At 40.2% G+C, this 15,978-nt stretch overlaps 1 protein-coding gene, 1 non-coding gene and 1 pseudogene across 2 annotated transcripts in view; 1 reads left to right on the top strand and 2 right to left on the bottom strand.

Moving 5' to 3' along the window:
- AGO3 (argonaute RISC catalytic component 3) overlaps nt 1-15,978 on the top strand; it is a 136,032-nt gene that overhangs the window by 91,718 nt on the left and 28,336 nt on the right. Inside the window, exons 10-12 of the mRNA XM_066269661.1 lie at nt 761-883; nt 1,024-1,157; nt 5,151-5,335. Coding sequence (XP_066125758.1) covers nt 761-883; nt 1,024-1,157; nt 5,151-5,335 — 442 coding nt within the window. The remainder of the gene's footprint in view (nt 1-760; nt 884-1,023; nt 1,158-5,150; nt 5,336-15,978) is intronic.
- TRNAG-GCC (transfer RNA glycine (anticodon GCC)) lies at nt 9,494-9,569 on the bottom strand. Its single transcript has one exon. It is a non-coding gene; the product is annotated as a tRNA-Gly (tRNA).
- Nucleotides 14,048-14,442, bottom strand: LOC136329140 (H/ACA ribonucleoprotein complex subunit 3 pseudogene; annotated as a pseudogene).

The following is a 15,978-nucleotide window of genomic DNA, read 5'->3' as shown; positions in this document are numbered from 1 at the left end:
AATTAGAGGTTCTTAATCTTTTAAAGTTTAGGTATTTCTTTCTCTTGCAATCTCTAGACCACCTCCCCAAATATTATTAGGTTTAATCATATAATATTACCATTTTAATGGGCAATATATAGTTGAAATTCTTTTTTTTTTTTTTTTTTTTTCATTTTTCTGAAGCTGGAAACAGGGAGAGACAGTCAGACAGACTCCCGCATGCGCCCGACCGGGATCCACCGGCATGTCCACCATGGGGCAAAGCTCTGCCCACCAGGGGGCGATGCTCTGCCCATCCTGGGCTCGCCATGTTGCGACCAGAGCCACTCTAGCGCCTGAGGCAGAGGCCACAGAGCCATCCCCAGCGCCCGGGCCATCTTTGCTCCAATGGAGCCTTGGCTGCGGGAGGGGAAGAGAGAGACAGAGAGGAAAGCGCGGCGGAGGGGTGGAGAAGCAAATGGGCGCTTCTCCTGTGTGCCCTGGCCGGGAATCGAACCCGGGTCCTCCGCACGCTAGGCCGACGCTCTACCGGAAATTCTTATTTTTTTAACCTAATACATTTAAATTCTTTATGAATTACCAGTTTCACAGACTATCTGCAATCCATTTATGATCTGTGGTCCCCAGGCTCAGATTCTCTGCTCTGTAGTAGGGCACCATTAATTAGACCAATTGTAAAACATTGTTGGCAAAGTGAAAGAAAAAAAATAGAGTTCTAATAAGTAAAGCAGGAGATTTGGAAAAAATTTTAAAGTAACTATGAACTTTCTGTTGTTAGGTAAGAAGTGCAAATTATGAAACAGATCCATTTGTTCAGGAGTTTCAATTTAAAGTTCGAGATGAAATGGCCCACGTAACCGGACGTGTACTTCCAGCGCCTATGCTCCAGTATGGAGGACGGGTAAAACCTCTTGATAGTGTTGTTTTTTTTTTAATTATAAACATAGCAGTTTCTATGTATGGAGAGAAGCGCATTCCTAGGAATTTAGAAAAAGCGTTTGTTCTTTTTTTGCCACATTGCTCTTTCTCCTTTTTCTGTAGAATCGGACAGTAGCAACACCAAGCCATGGAGTATGGGACATGCGAGGAAAACAGTTCCACACAGGAGTTGAAATAAAAATGTGGGCTATAGCTTGTTTTGCCACACAGAGGCAGTGCAGAGAAGAAATACTGAAGTAAGTCTTATTAGTTTGGCTTTGGAACCTATTTGTGTTTAAATTTTATGGTTCAGTTTTAAATTCTGTAGCTAATGTTCTAACCAATGTTGCCTCAAGATGAACTTGTACTTAATCACTGAGGCTTTTAAACTGTTTCTTCTCAATATTTTGATGATTCTTGAATTTGTTAGTCATAGCAAGGTCACTGATTCATTCTTCTCTGCATCCAAAGCTTATGTGGTATCACAGGAACATCATTGACTTTTGGTGGCAAATAGATTCAGTTCCCAACTTTGCTGCTTCCTAGCTTTATTACCATGGATAATTGTTTAATCTCATTATACTTCAGTTTTCACCTTTTTAGAATAGAGATAATAGTACCTATCTGCTGGGTGAGGATTAAATAAAATTTTGATTTCTAATTTCAGTTCCTTGAAAAAGTGGTTTAATACCTCATTTCCACTAACTTTCCAAAATGTGACCTCAATCTCCACCATTTCCTCCTTCCCCACATTTTTTCCTTCTTCATAGAAGTGCTCAACAATCTTCTGTTTAAATTTAAACAAAAAAAAATCTTCAGTTTGCAATTTACCTAAGTTATTCTCTCAGAGTTCCAAGGCTTCCGTTCTTTCACCTTCCTTGAAATCTTAGTGCTCTACTGAAACCGGTTTTTGAAAGATCTTTATCTTTGTGATTGTCGATGCTAGCTAGCGGTCTCTTCTCAGCCATTAGTTTTCTCAAAATTTGTGCAGCACTAGATCAATTGACTAGCGTCTTGACATTACATTCTTGCCTTCCTGGTTCCTATTTATCATGTTGGTTTCTTTTCTTCTCTGTCTTCTCTGCTTTGGGACTCTCAGGACTTTGAGCCTTTGGCAGTCTCAAGAGTTTCTGCTGTCACTCATTTGAGGAGCTATGCTGGTCATGAAAGACTACCAACTCCTTTTTTTTTTTTTGTGACAGAGACAGAGAGAGGAACAGACAGGAAGAGAGAGAGATAAAAAGCATCAATTTTTTATTGTGGCTCTATAGCTGCTCATTGATTGCTCTCTCACACGTGCCCCAACCAGGGAGCTATAGCAGAGTTACTCCTTGCTCAAGCCAGTGACCCTGGGCTCGGGCCAGCAACCCAGGGCTTCCAGCTAGTGACCCCCCTGGGCTCAAGCCAGCGACCACAGGGCCAAGTCTATGATCATGTGCTCAAGCTGGTGAACACGTGCTCAAGCCAACAGCCTCAGGGTTACAAACCTGGTTCTTTGCGTCCTAGTGCAAAACTCCATCCACTGCATCACCACCTGGTCAGGCCCAACTCCTCTTTGACTGCTCTTATTCTAAAACTTTTAAGCTTCTTTTTGACAAATAACATTAAAATCAGTTTGACATTTAAAGTTATTCATCTATTTCTTAAGTCATTTCTTCCCTTTCACATATTTTGAATAGAAAACTGAAGCACTGTATTTCCTATATCTCCCTGGCAATTTTTCATTTCTACTTACGCTACTCTTTATTATCTCGACTCATCTGAATACTGCTCAGTCTTCTGTGATTTGTGATGTTGGAAGTAATCTCTCAATTCTAAACCTATTAATTTATTAATATCCTCTCTGTTTGCACTTGTCACTTTCTGTGTAAAATACAGTTGCATTATAATTATTTATGTAAATTTATCTCCCCTCTAGAATCTAGTTTTCTTAAGAAAATGATTACTGTTTAAATAAATCTCTACTAATAGAGCTGATAAAGTATGCCCATAACAAATAGTTATTGAATGATTTATAGACCAATTTACGCAGGTCAGTTCAGAATTTACCTTGTTTCCTTATGTGAGAAATAAAAATTTTTTTTCTTTTTTTAAACTTTTTATTTATTGATTTTATCAACAGAGGAAAAGATAGACAGGAACATTGATCTGTTTCTGTATGTGCCCTGACCAGGGATTGAACCAGCATCCTCTGTGCTTCTGGATGATGCTCTAACCAACTGAGCTATCCAGCCAGGGGAAAAATTTTTTTTTAATTCTGTTCACTTTTTTTTTTTGTAACAGAGACAGATAGAGGAACATATCAGGACAAATAGACAGGAAAGGAGAGAGATGAGAAGCATCAATTCTTCATTGCAGCTCCTTAGTCTCCATAATTGTTCATTGATTGCTTTCTCATATGTGCCTTGACCAGGGGGCTACAGCAGAGCAAGTGACCCCTTGCTCAAGCCAGTGACCTTGGGCTCACGCCAACAGTCCCACACTTTAAGCTGGTGAGCCCATGCTCAAGCCAGATGAAACTGCGCTCAAGCTGGCGACCTCGGGGTTTTGAACCTGGGTCCTCCATGTTCCAGTCCAACGCTCTATCCACTGTGCCACTGCCTAGTCAGGCTGTTCACTCTTTTTAATTAGCTCCAAATCTCTAAATGTGTATTTTAAGATATACTATTTTTTTTCTCAAGTTTTTATCCCCCTGCTTTCAAGTAAAATGTCGTAAGGACGGTTTAACTACAATGCTATGATTATCTTATTTGACCTCTAGAAACCAGAGAAAAATCTTCCAATTGTTTTTTGAGCTTAGGGTTACTCTTTTCACTTTACATTTATTATTCATGGCTTGGTAGAAGTCTTATAATCATTGTTCAGACTGACTGAAAATATTCACCTTTATACTTCTTGAATTAAACACTAATCAGAAAAAGATGAGGGGAATTCATACAAACTATCTGTCTCAATCCTTGTCTTAGGGCCTTATTTGTTTTAAAAACAAGTAAAGTTATTGTTCAGCCTCAACATAATTATTCATTTATTCTAGGCTAAATACAGAATGTTGTTTAAATATGAAATTATTAGTCTTTTGTTTTTTTGGGTTTTTTAAATTTATTTTTTACAGAAACAGAGAGTGAGTCAGAGAGAGGGATAGACAGGGACAGACAGACAGGAACAGAGATGAGAAGCATCAATCATTAGTTTTTCATTGCGCATTGCAACGCCTTAGTTGTTCATTGATTGCTTTCTCATATGTGCCTTGACTGCGGGCCTTCAGCAGACCGAGTAACCCCTTGCTGGAGCCAGCGACCTTGGGTTCAAGTTGGTGGGCTTTTTGCTCAAACCAGATGAGCCTGCGCTCAAGCTGGAGACCTCGGGGTCTCGAACCTGGGTCCTCTGCCTCCCAGTTTGACGCTCTATCCACTGCGCCACCGCCTGGTCAGACAGTCTTTTGTGTTTTATTATTTTTTTGTGTCTGGCAATTTTTAAATTTTTAATTATTTTTTAATATTTCTTATTATTAGTTATGTTTCAGTGTGTATAAAAGTACATTAAAGTGCTGTCTGCCTATTTTGTGTTTAATTGTTGGTTTAATATTTATTTTATCTTTTCTGTGAATACAATCTGCTCATATCCTAGTTTATAAAAAGTAATATTGTGGAAAGAAATTCTGGACTAGAGTTTTGACTGCCATTTATCTAACCATTTGACCTTGGCCAAATACTTAATGTCTCTGAAACTGTTTCCTGATTTATAAAATGAGAATAATACCTGACCTACCAGTTTCTTATGCATCTTGTCAGGATCAAATTAGAAAAATATACAACAGCTTAACTTTATCAGCCTCTTACGTAACATGTCTTGGACAGTGTGTAAGTGCTTTGCATGATTATCTCATTTAATGTGCACACCAACCCTATCCTGGAAGTGATCATTTTACAAATGAGAGAAACTGAAAAAATTATCTAAAATTTCATAGCTAGTAACAGAACTAGGATTAGAACCTCTCATGCTAACTCTAAAGCAATTATTAATGCCCTTTGTAAACTACAAAATGCTATGTAACTGTGTAATAGTTTTAGTTTGTTTGCAAAATAGATTACAGACCCACATTGTCCTAAACATCAGTAGTCTGGTGACCACTTCATTTATAGAGTACATTTATCTTTGCTTCATTCCCCATTCTCTTCCCAAACTTTCTATTACTAAGTAGATATTGATGACTAGACAAAGGTTTTATTTTTAGTGATTGCTTCTTCTAGGGGTTTCACGGACCAGCTGCGGAAAATTTCCAAGGATGCAGGGATGCCCATCCAGGGCCAGCCTTGCTTCTGCAAATATGCGCAGGGGGCAGACAGCGTGGAGCCCATGTTCCGGCATCTCAAGAACACCTACTCAGGGTTGCAGCTCATTATCGTCATCCTGCCAGGGAAGACGCCAGTGTATGGTAAGGATATTTTAAGATTACATTTTTCCTCAAGTATATAATATTCCTTTTAGAATTATGCTAAAACATATCCTAAAACATTCAAAAACATCATATAGTTATTTAAAATCATGTATTATTACTTGAAAAAGACAAATCAGTAGAGCACAAACTAAGTGGCCATTAAAGAGACCCTGTAAAAAGAATTTTGGTAGTTAAAGTAGTCATTATAAAACAATGGTTCGCCCGACTGGGGAGGTGGCGCAGTGGATAGAGTGTCGGACTGGGATGCGGAAGACCCAGGTTCGAGACCCCAAGGTCGCCAACTTGAGCGAGGGCTCATCTGGTTTGAGCAAAAGCTCACCAGCTTGAGCCCAAGGTCTCTGGCTCGAGCAAGGGGTTACTTGGTCTGCTGAAGGTCCGAGATCAAGGCACATATGAGAAAGCAATCAATGAACAATTAAGGTGTTGCAACACGCAATGAAAAACTAATGAATGATTGATGCTTCTCATCTCTCCATTCCTGTCTGCCTGTCCCTGTCTATCCCTCTCTCAGACTCTCTCTGTCTCTGTGGAAAAAAACAAACAAACAATGGTTCAAGGAAAAATTGTTATTAAAAATGCCATTGAGATAACTTGATTAACACTATAAGATAGTGGTTATGGAGTCAGTCAGTGATTTTGGAGTTAAACTATGCTGCTTAATACCCAGAAACTGCCAGGTATAAAACCTGTGTGTGATCTCGCTGAATTACTTAAACCTTAGTTTCCTCACCTGTGAAATTGGAATGCTAAAACCTAATCCCTACAAGGTAGTTGTAAGGATTAGATAAATTTACATATGTAAAGGATCTAGTGTAACACTTGTCATATATGTAGTAAAAACTTAGTAAATTTTATCTATTATTATTATAAACAAAGTTTTGTGAGATTAATAAATTAAATATAAATCATTGAATTGTGGAAAAACACAAAGAAAGTATAATTTTCAAAGTACCAAATGGAGTGTAATCAGTTAAGTTTAGAAATGATAGAATTCACAAAGGAAAATATTAGATTTGACTGCATGAAAATTAAAATTTCTTTGTAAATTTGGTATATTAACTACTTGTCAAGATATATCAGTGAATATGTTTTTCTTTGTTTTCTTTGCCTGAGGAGATATGTTGGCAAAAATATTGCTACAGACATGTCTTGTAGCAATAGAAACAAAATAGAAACAGAGACATGGACATACAGAACAGATGGACAGGTGTCAGAGAGGAGGGGGCGAGGGGACTGGGTGAAAGAAGGTGAAGGGATTAGCCGAAAAATTTATATAGATAACACATAGATATAGACAGTAGTTGGAAATAGCCAAGAGGAAAGAGGAATGAGGTACGAGGGAGAGGGGGAAAATGGAAACAAAAAGTCCCTTTGCTTGAGTCAGAGGGTACACGATGTGGTGTGTAGATGGTGTTTTTGAAATGTACACTTGAAACCTGTATGGTGAACCATGTCATCCCAGTAAATTCAAAAAATAATAAATTAAATAAAAATTGAAATTTCTGTATATCACAAATGTATAACTAAAATTAAAAAGAAAGCAATAAAAAGTGAAAAATATTTGCAGCAAATGGACATAATAAAAGGCTAGTTTATCATTAGTTAAAATATTCATATAAATTTGTTATTCTCTTTGACAAAGAAAAAATTCTTTTATTCTTTTATTTTATTTATTTATTTTATTTATTTTTATTCATTTTAGAGAGGAGAGGGAAAGACAGAGACAGAGAGAGAGGAGAGACAGAGAGAGAGAAGGGGGGAGGAGCTGGAAGCATCAACTCTCATATGTGCCTTGACCAGGCAAGCCCAGGGTTTCAAACTGGCAACCTCAGCATTTCCAGGTTGACGCTTTATCCACTGTGCCACCACAGGTCAGGCTCTTTTATTCTTTTAGATTAATGTGCAAAGAATATAAACCAAAATGTCTCAAGAAAAAACAAAACAACTAAATATATGAGAAAATGTTATTTCACCAGTAAAGTACAAATTAATAAAAAGAAACATAGTATGCTACTAAATTAGCAAATATATTTAAATACTATAATACCTAGTGCTTGTGAGTATACCGTGACTCTAGCATTTTAATACATTGCTGATGGCAGTGTATTAAATTGATAAGAGTCTTCCCATCAAAAGTACAAAAATGTGTTTTAGTCTGTGATTCAGTATTTCCAATTCCAAAAATGTGTTCAAAGGAAAGAATTCATAATGTAGAAAAATCTCTATGCATAAAATTTTTGTAGTGATACTTTAAAACTTCTAAAAACTAGTTTTTTGTTTTTTTGTTTTTATTAATAAATTTTTATTTTAATGTGGTGACATCAATAAATCAGGGTGCATATATTCAAAGAAAACATGTCCAGGTTATCTTGTCATTCCATTCTGTTGCATACCCATAACCCAAAGTCAGATTGTCCTCTGTCACCTTCTATCTAGTTTTCTTTGTGCCCCTCCCCACCCCCTCCCCCTCTCCCTCCTTCCCTCCCCCCGCCCCCCGTAACCACCACACTCTTGTCCGTGTCTCTTAGTCTCGTTTTTATGTCCCACCAGTGTATGGAACCCTGCAGTTCTGTTTTTTTCTGATTTACTTATTTCACTCCATATAATGTTATCAGGATCCCACCATTTTGTTGTAAGTGATCCGATGTCATCATTTCTTATGGCTGAATAAGTTGTATATGTGCCACATCTTCTTTATCCAGTCTTCTATTTTTTTCTTACAGTGATTAAAGCCTTTAAGCAAACTTTTGGCCAATACAGCAAGAATCCATAAAAGAGTAGTGTCCTTAACATGTTCACCAAGTCCAAGTTGGCCCCAACACCATGCCAAATCCCTGAAAAATGCAACCCAACCCCAGTTCAGTCTGTTAGGAGCTGTCACAAGGAGCAGGAGTCCAGGAAAAGTCCACATCCAGGAAAAGTCCACATGGCACTGGAATTGTTGTCACCATTCTATACTTTGCAGCTCACGTCCAAGTCCCAATGACCACTGCTTCTAGCTGGTAATGATTCAGGTAGACTGGAAAAGCCATCTGCAGCACGTGTGGAGATGGAGCTTCTGTTCTCCTCTGCCTGGAGAGATGAGAGCAGGTTGCTTTTCCCTGGAGCTCTGCGACTGTGGCTTGGTAAAGAGAACCTTGGGATACACTAAGCAGTCTCGGTGTGGCTTCTTCAGTGTTCCTTGGTTGAAGAGTCCTCTTAGTTTAGTCCAAAGTTGGTTTTTCCAGATGATAGTTCTTAAAATTAGTTTGTAATCCACTTTGGTTCTGGGAGGTGGATGTTGGTACGTCCGCCTACTCCAGTGCCATCTTGTCTTCTTTCAATATCTCTCTAAAAACTAGTTTTAATGAGTAAGTTATAGTATGTTGATTAAATATGCAATGACTTAAAATGATGTGTATAAAATTCAAAAGATACTTTAAGTTGTAACAAAATACAGGTTTCATCTTATAAAATTAAAGACATGTAGTCTTTTATTTTTTTACTTTTAAGAGAGAAAGAGACAGAAAGAGAAAGGGAGGGAGAAAGAGAAACATGAACTCATCGTTGCTTCACTTTTGTTGTGCATTCATTGATTGCCTCTTGTATCTACCTTTATGGAGGAATGGACCAATCAAACCAAGCCAGTGACCCTTTGCGCAAGCCAGCAACCTTGGGCTTCAAGCCAGTAACTTTGGGCTCAAGCCAGTGACTTTGGAATCATGTTGATAATCCCCATGCTCAAGCCAGTGACCTTGGGTTTCAAACTGGTGACCTCAGCTTTCTGGGTGGATGCTCTATCTACTGCACCACCACTGGTCAGGCAAAATACAGAAGGTTTTATTTATTTATTTACTTATTTATTTATTTTGTATTTTTCTGAAGTTGGAAATGGGGAGGCAGTCAGACAGACTCCCACATGCACCCGACCAGGATCCACCTGGCACGCCCACCAGGGGGCGATGCTCTGCCTATCTGGGGCGTCACTCTGTTGCAACCAGAGCCATTCTAGCACCTGAGGCAGAGGCCAGAGAGCCATCCTCAGCGCCCGGGCCAACTTTGCTCCAATGGAGCCTTGGCTGCGGGAGGGGAAGAGAGAGACAGAGAGGAAGGAGAGGGGGAGAGGTGGAGAAGCAAATGGGCGCTTCTCCTGTGTGCCCTGGCCGGGAATTGAACCCGGGACTCCTGCACGGCAGGCCAATGCTCTACCACTGAGCCAACCAGCCAGGGCCTATAGAAGGTTTTAAACAAAGAATTTGTAAAATCAGTAGGAAAGAACAAAAACAAACAAGAAAAAATGGAAAAGAGATACAGGACATAAAACAGAAAAACAAATGGTTAGTTATCTTATAAATTGTCACAGGTTCAATCCCTGGTCAGAGCACATATGAGAAGGAACCAGTGAGTGCACAACTAAATGGAACAACTAAGTGAAACGAGTTGTTACTTCTATCACTCTCTCCCTCCTCCCCCATCCCCTCCCTCTTTCTTCCCCGTTACCCCCCTCTGTTTCTCAAGTCAGTGGAAAATTTAAAAAAAAATGCTCTGCTTCATTAGTCATTAAAGAAACATGAACTAGAATAATAATCCTAGTTTTTCACCAATTATAATACTCATTTTTGGAAAAAATATAAATAAATATATATGGGGGTCCTCGGGGTATGACACAGTTCCGTTCCTATGACAATGACATAATTCAAATTTTGGTGTAAATCAAAACACACCCTAGTCTATGTCATTTACCTATCCTAACACAGTTATAAAATCATAATCTAGAACATAAACACACAACTAAGCCACAGAAAAAGGAAAAAGAATATAAATATACTGTATTATACACTACTGTAGTAATGGGGAAAAATAACAAAAAATGAGTAATAAAAAAATTCCTTACCTTTATTCCTGTGGTTGGCTTGCACACTGGAAGGGGCACTGCAAGATGGGAGGGAGTGAGTGACCTATTGGAAGGAGGAAGCTGGAGACATAGGAGAGCCTGCAGGTGCTAGAAGTACTGGGTCAAGTGAATCAGGATTGCCTAAGGAACATTTTGGAGACTCTAGAGATTATTCTACCTATACTACAGGTGTTTAATCTCAAAAAGCAGTTGATGTAGAGGGTACAGGATCTGTTGCAGGCCTCTGTCTTTTTAAAGAATTGTTCTAGGCTAGTCTGGAAGGTTGATGGCTTCTCTTGCAAAATCTGCCTGTAGCATTGCAAAGCATCTGTAACAGCTCTGTAGACCTTCCTGAATCTGTCATCACTGGGATCCTCAGCCTGAAATTTTTGCCAACCCATCCTCTACCATAGAAAAACCTTCTGCCAAACCCTTGGTAATAAATCTTTTGTGTTCTGGAGTTTCTATCTCCCTCATTCATTCTCCACATTACTGAATATTCTTCCACCGCATGCAATCAAATTAGTTTTCCCATATAGTCCATAAGTAGGACACTAAGCCAAAACACTCAGTTCTCAATTTTTTTTTTAAAGTTTTTATGGGAGCCTGACCAGACGGTGGCGCGGTGGATGGAGAGCTGGACTGGGATGCAGAGGACCCAGGTTTGAAACCCTAAAGTCAGCGGCTTGAGCATGGGCTCACCCACCTTGAGTACAGGCTCACCAGCTTGAGTGTGGGGTTTCTGGCTTGAGTATGGTATCAGAGACATGACCCCATAGTCCCTGGCTTGAGCCCAAAGGTTGCTGGCTTGAAGCCCAAGGCCACTGGCTTGAGCAAGGGGTCACCCACTCTGCTATATCCCCCCTCCACCCGCCCCAGTCAATGCACACAGGAGAAAGCAGTCAATGGTCAATGAACAACTAAGGTGCCGCAACAAAGAATTGATGCTTCTCATCTCTCTCCCTTCCTATCTGTCTGTATCTATCCCTCTCTCTGTCTCTGTCAAGAAAAAAAACTTTTTATGGGAGTGTCGTAAACTTGAAATGTCATGTCAAGACTGTCATTACCTGAGAATCCCTTGTGCTCTCATACACTGTTGTTGTAAAGGAAAGTTGGTATTATCAGCCTCCAAACTGGTATTTTGCCTGCTTTCCCTCTAGTTCCCTTTTAATTCATTCTTTACACTGCTTCCAAAGTGGTTTTTTTTTTTTAATTAATGGAATTTTTCTTTTAAGAGAAAATTTGTTTAGAGAGTCACAGATGCAGAAGTGAGCTCAGAAGAAATGGGCTCAGGAAACAAGTTACAAAGACAAAAGAAGGGCCGTTGGAGCTTAGAAATAAAGGAGAGGCAAAGAAAACTCCCTGGGGTAAGGGGGTAGGGTACAGCATGGTCATGCTCCATAAAGAGAGCCACCTATTTTTTGTAAGTTCTTAGTTTATTAATTCTCTCACGAAAAATCTGCTGCAATCACCACAGTCACTGAAGAATCTCTACTCCTCTGTTGTCTGATCTCCAACTTGCTTTTGCCAGCACTAGCATTGGCCTTTGTAGTTCCCTGACTTTCTTCGTTCTATTTTTGCGTTCCTTTCTGTTTTCTTGAGGTCTTCTCATACAAGCCATGCCTTGCAAGTCTGTGGCTTCGTTTTTCTTTGTGTAATCCAAGGAATCGTAAATCATGCCAAAGCCAGTTAGTTGTCTTGACACCACCAAAATGGGTTCTGAATCCAAACACAATGATGACATCTGGTGTGGTCTTAAACATTTCGGCTAGGTTTTCCCAAATTTCTGTCTTGGGCTAAGGACGTCAATGACCATTTGTTTCTGTTAAAGTAGTCTGTTGTTCATTAACTTCCTGGTCTAAATAAGTTATTGTGTCGTACATGATGGCAGCCAATATTCAAGGAGCCAAGGAAGAAAAGAGCTAGATTTTATTTTCTAGAACAGTTTTAGATTTACAGAAAAATTGAGCAGATAATATAAAGTTTCTATATGCCTTCCCTCCCCTGCACACATTTTTCCTTATTATTAATATTAATGTGGTACATTTAATGAATCAATGTTGATAAATCATTAATACATTGCCCACAGTTTATGTTAAGGTTTATTCTTTGTGTTGTACAGGTCTGTGATTTGACATATGCATAATGTCATGTATCTACTCTAACAATACCATAAAGAATAGTTCCACTGCACGTAATGTCCACTATATTACACCTCTTTGTCCTTTCTTCCCTGTCCTTAGACCCCTGACAACCATTGGTGTTTTTATGTCTCTGTGGTTTTGCCTTTTCTAAAATGTCATGTAGGCCCTGGCCAGTTGGCTCAGTGGTAGTGCGTCGGCCTGGTGTACAGGAGTCCCGGGTTCGATTCCCAGCCAGGGCACACAGGAGAAGCGCCCATCTGCTTCTCCACCCCTCCCTCTCTCCTTCCTCTCTGTCTCTCTCTTCCCCTCCCGCAGCCAAGGCTCCATTGGAGCAAAGTTGGCCCGGGTGCTGAGGATGGCTCTCTGGCCTCTGCCTCAGGCGCTGGAATGGCTCTGGTTGCAACAGAGCAACGCCCCAGATGGGCAGAGCATCGCCCCCTGGTGGACATGCCGGGTGGATCCCGGTCGGGCGCATGCGGGAGTCTGTCTGACTGCCTCCCCATTAACAACTTCAAAAAAAGTACAAAAAAAAAAAGTCATATAATTGGGTTATACAGTATGAACCATTTCTGATTGGCTTTGTTTACCTAGCAATGTGCATTTAATTTAAGATCCCTTCATGTCTTTTTTATTTTTAAAGACTTTTTTTTTTATTTTTTTTTAAATTTATTCATTTTAGAGAGGAGAGAGAGAGGGAGAGAGAGAGACAGGCAGACAGAGAGAGAGAGAAGAGAAAGAGACAGGGGGGAGGAGCTGGAAGCATCAACTCCCATATGTGCCTTGACCAGGCAAGCCCAGGGTTTTGAACCGGCGACCTCAGCATTTCCAGGTCGACGCTTTATCCACTGCGCCACCACAGGTCAGGCCTCTTTTTTATTTTTAATTGATTGACTTTAGAAAGAGATGAAGAGGGGCAGGGGAGAGAGAGAGAAACATCGGTTTGTTTTTCCACTTATTTATGAATTCATTGGTTGATCCTTTTATATGCCTTGATGGGGGGGGTCCAACCTGCCACGTTGGCATATCGGGCTGATGCTCTGACCAGCTAAGCTACCTAGCCAGGGTCTCCATGTCTTTTTCTGGCTTGATAAATAACTTTTTTTTTTTTTTTGACAGAAAGAGAGAGTCAGTAAGAGGGACACATAGGGACAGACAGACAGGAAAGGAGAGAGATGAAAAGCATCAGTTCTTCATTGTGGCTCCTTAGTTGTTCATTGATTGGTTTCTCATATGTGCCTTGGAGGGGGTCTATAAGCAGAGCGAGTCCCTTGCTCAAGCCAGAGATCTTGGACTCAAGCCGGCGACCCCACGCCCAAGCCAGTGATCCTCAGGGTTTCAAAGCTCGGTCTTCTGTGTCCCAGTCCGACACTCTATCCACTGCTTGGTTCTCTGTGTCCCAGTCTGAAGCTTTATTCACTGTGCAACCGCCTGGTTGGGCATAAGTAACTTCTTTTTATTGCTGACTAATATGTCAGTATATGGATATACTACATCCTGTTATGTATTTACTTGTTGAAGGATGTTTTGATTGCTTCCAGTTTTTGGCAATTATAAATAGTGCTTCTATAAACATTCTTTTTTTTTTTCCTAATAAAATAACTTTCAAGTCATTTTAATAACCTGGCAGTGAGTCAAAATATGAAAAGAAGATTCAGACTTGTTGTCCTTAAGGGGAATGCTATCATGATTGCCTTGCACAAGCATGACCAAAGGTAATGACGACACCGGATTCCAAAGAGCAAGGGTGGTAAAAGGCTTCAAGGCTCACGGATCAAAGAGCTTGGATTTGGAAAGTCTCAGAGGGGAAGCAGGCGGCAGGAGAGACATGAAATTTAAGGGACCCTCAGAGTACAGGGCGCGGTTGCTGGGTCATCAGCACCTTGAAACATTTCTTGATGGTAATTCGGAGTCGAGAGTACTTGTTGTCTGGGGAGAACCAAGCAGGATGAGGGAGCAGGTCTGGTGTCCCATAGGGTCAACCTTCTTCAGGGTATAGACCCGGTCCCCTTGTTCGTTGAGATAATACTGGAGAAACATGACTATGCTGAAGCCAAAGGCTCCAAGTGCTAACTCTATAAACATTCTTATGAAGGTTTTTTTGTGGACATAAGTATATATATTTTTTTCTTTTGGTGCTAATATAAAAAAGTATCGTGTTTTTAATTTTGAACTCCAGTTGTTTATATTTACTACCTAGAAAAGCAGTTGACTTTTGTGTGTTTATTTTATATCCTGCAACCTTGCTATAGTCACTTATTCCAGGGGGCTTTTTGTCTTTGGGATTTTCTACATTAACAGTCGTGTCTTCTGTGAACAAAGTTTTATTTCTTCCTTCCTAGTCTGTATACTTTCATTTCCTTTTTCTTGCATTATCTAGGACTTCCAGTATGGTGTTGGCTAGGAGTGGCAAAGGAGATATCCTTGCATTGTTCTTGATCTTAGAGGAAAAGCATCTAGTTTCTCAGTAATAAGCATGTTAGCTGTAGATTTTCTGTAGTTGTTTTTTTATCAAGTCGAGGATGCTTCCCACTAATACGAGTTTGCTGAGAGTTTTTACCATGAATGCATGATAGAGTTTGCCATGTTTTTTCTATATCTATTGGTATGAGCCTATAGTTTTTTTCTTCTTTAATCTCCTAATGGGATTGATTACATTAATTGGTTTTCAGATGTTGAGCCCAGCCTTACATACCTGGAATAAATCTCAATGATCATGGTATATAATTCTAATACAGTTTTAGAATCAGATTGCTAATATTTTGAGGATTTTTTTTTTCTGTATTTTTCTGAAGCCGGAAATGGGGAGAAACAGTCAGACAGACTCCCGCGTGCGCCTGACCGGGATCCACCCGGCACGCCCACCAGGGGGTGACGCTCTGCCCACGAGGGGGCGATGCTCTGTTGCGACCAGAGCCACTCTAGCGCCTGGGGCAGAGGCCGAGGAGCCATCCCCAGCACCCAGGCCATCTTTGCTCCAATGGAGCCTCGGCTGCGGGAGGGGAAGAGAGAGACAGAGAGGAAGGAGAGGGGGAGGGGTGGAGAAGCAGATGGGCGCTTCTCCTGTGTTCCCTGGCCGGGAATCAAACCCGGGACTTCTGCACGCCAGGCCGACGCTCTACCACTGAGCCAACCGGCCAGGGCCTTATTTTGAGGATTTTTACATCTGTATTCATAAGAGATATTGATTGGTAGTTTTTCTTTCTTGTAAGCTCTTTATCTGGTTTTGGTATTAGGGTAATGTTGGCCTCATGGAATTAGTTAAGAAACGTTTCCACTTCTTCTATTTTCTAGAAGCAGTCGTAGAGAATTAGTGTCATTTCTTCCTTAAAAGTATGGCAGAATTCACCAGAGAAACCATCTGGGCTTGGTACTTTCTTTTTTGGAAGGTTATTAATTATTGATTCAATTTCTTTAATAGACAGAGGCCTATTCAGATGGCCTGTTTCTTCTATGTGAGTTTTGGTAGTGTCATTAAAAGAATTGGTCCTGCCCTACAATAGAGGATTGGATAAAGAAGATGTAGTACATATATAAAGTGGAATACTACTCAGCCATAAGAAAATAATGACATGGCATCATTTACGACAACATGGATGGACCTT

The sequence above is a fragment of the Saccopteryx bilineata genome, chromosome 3 (assembly GCF_036850765.1).
Source record: "Saccopteryx bilineata isolate mSacBil1 chromosome 3, mSacBil1_pri_phased_curated, whole genome shotgun sequence".
Lineage (NCBI taxonomy): Eukaryota > Metazoa > Chordata > Mammalia > Chiroptera > Emballonuridae > Saccopteryx > Saccopteryx bilineata.
This window is presented reverse-complemented; position numbering and strand designations above follow the sequence as displayed.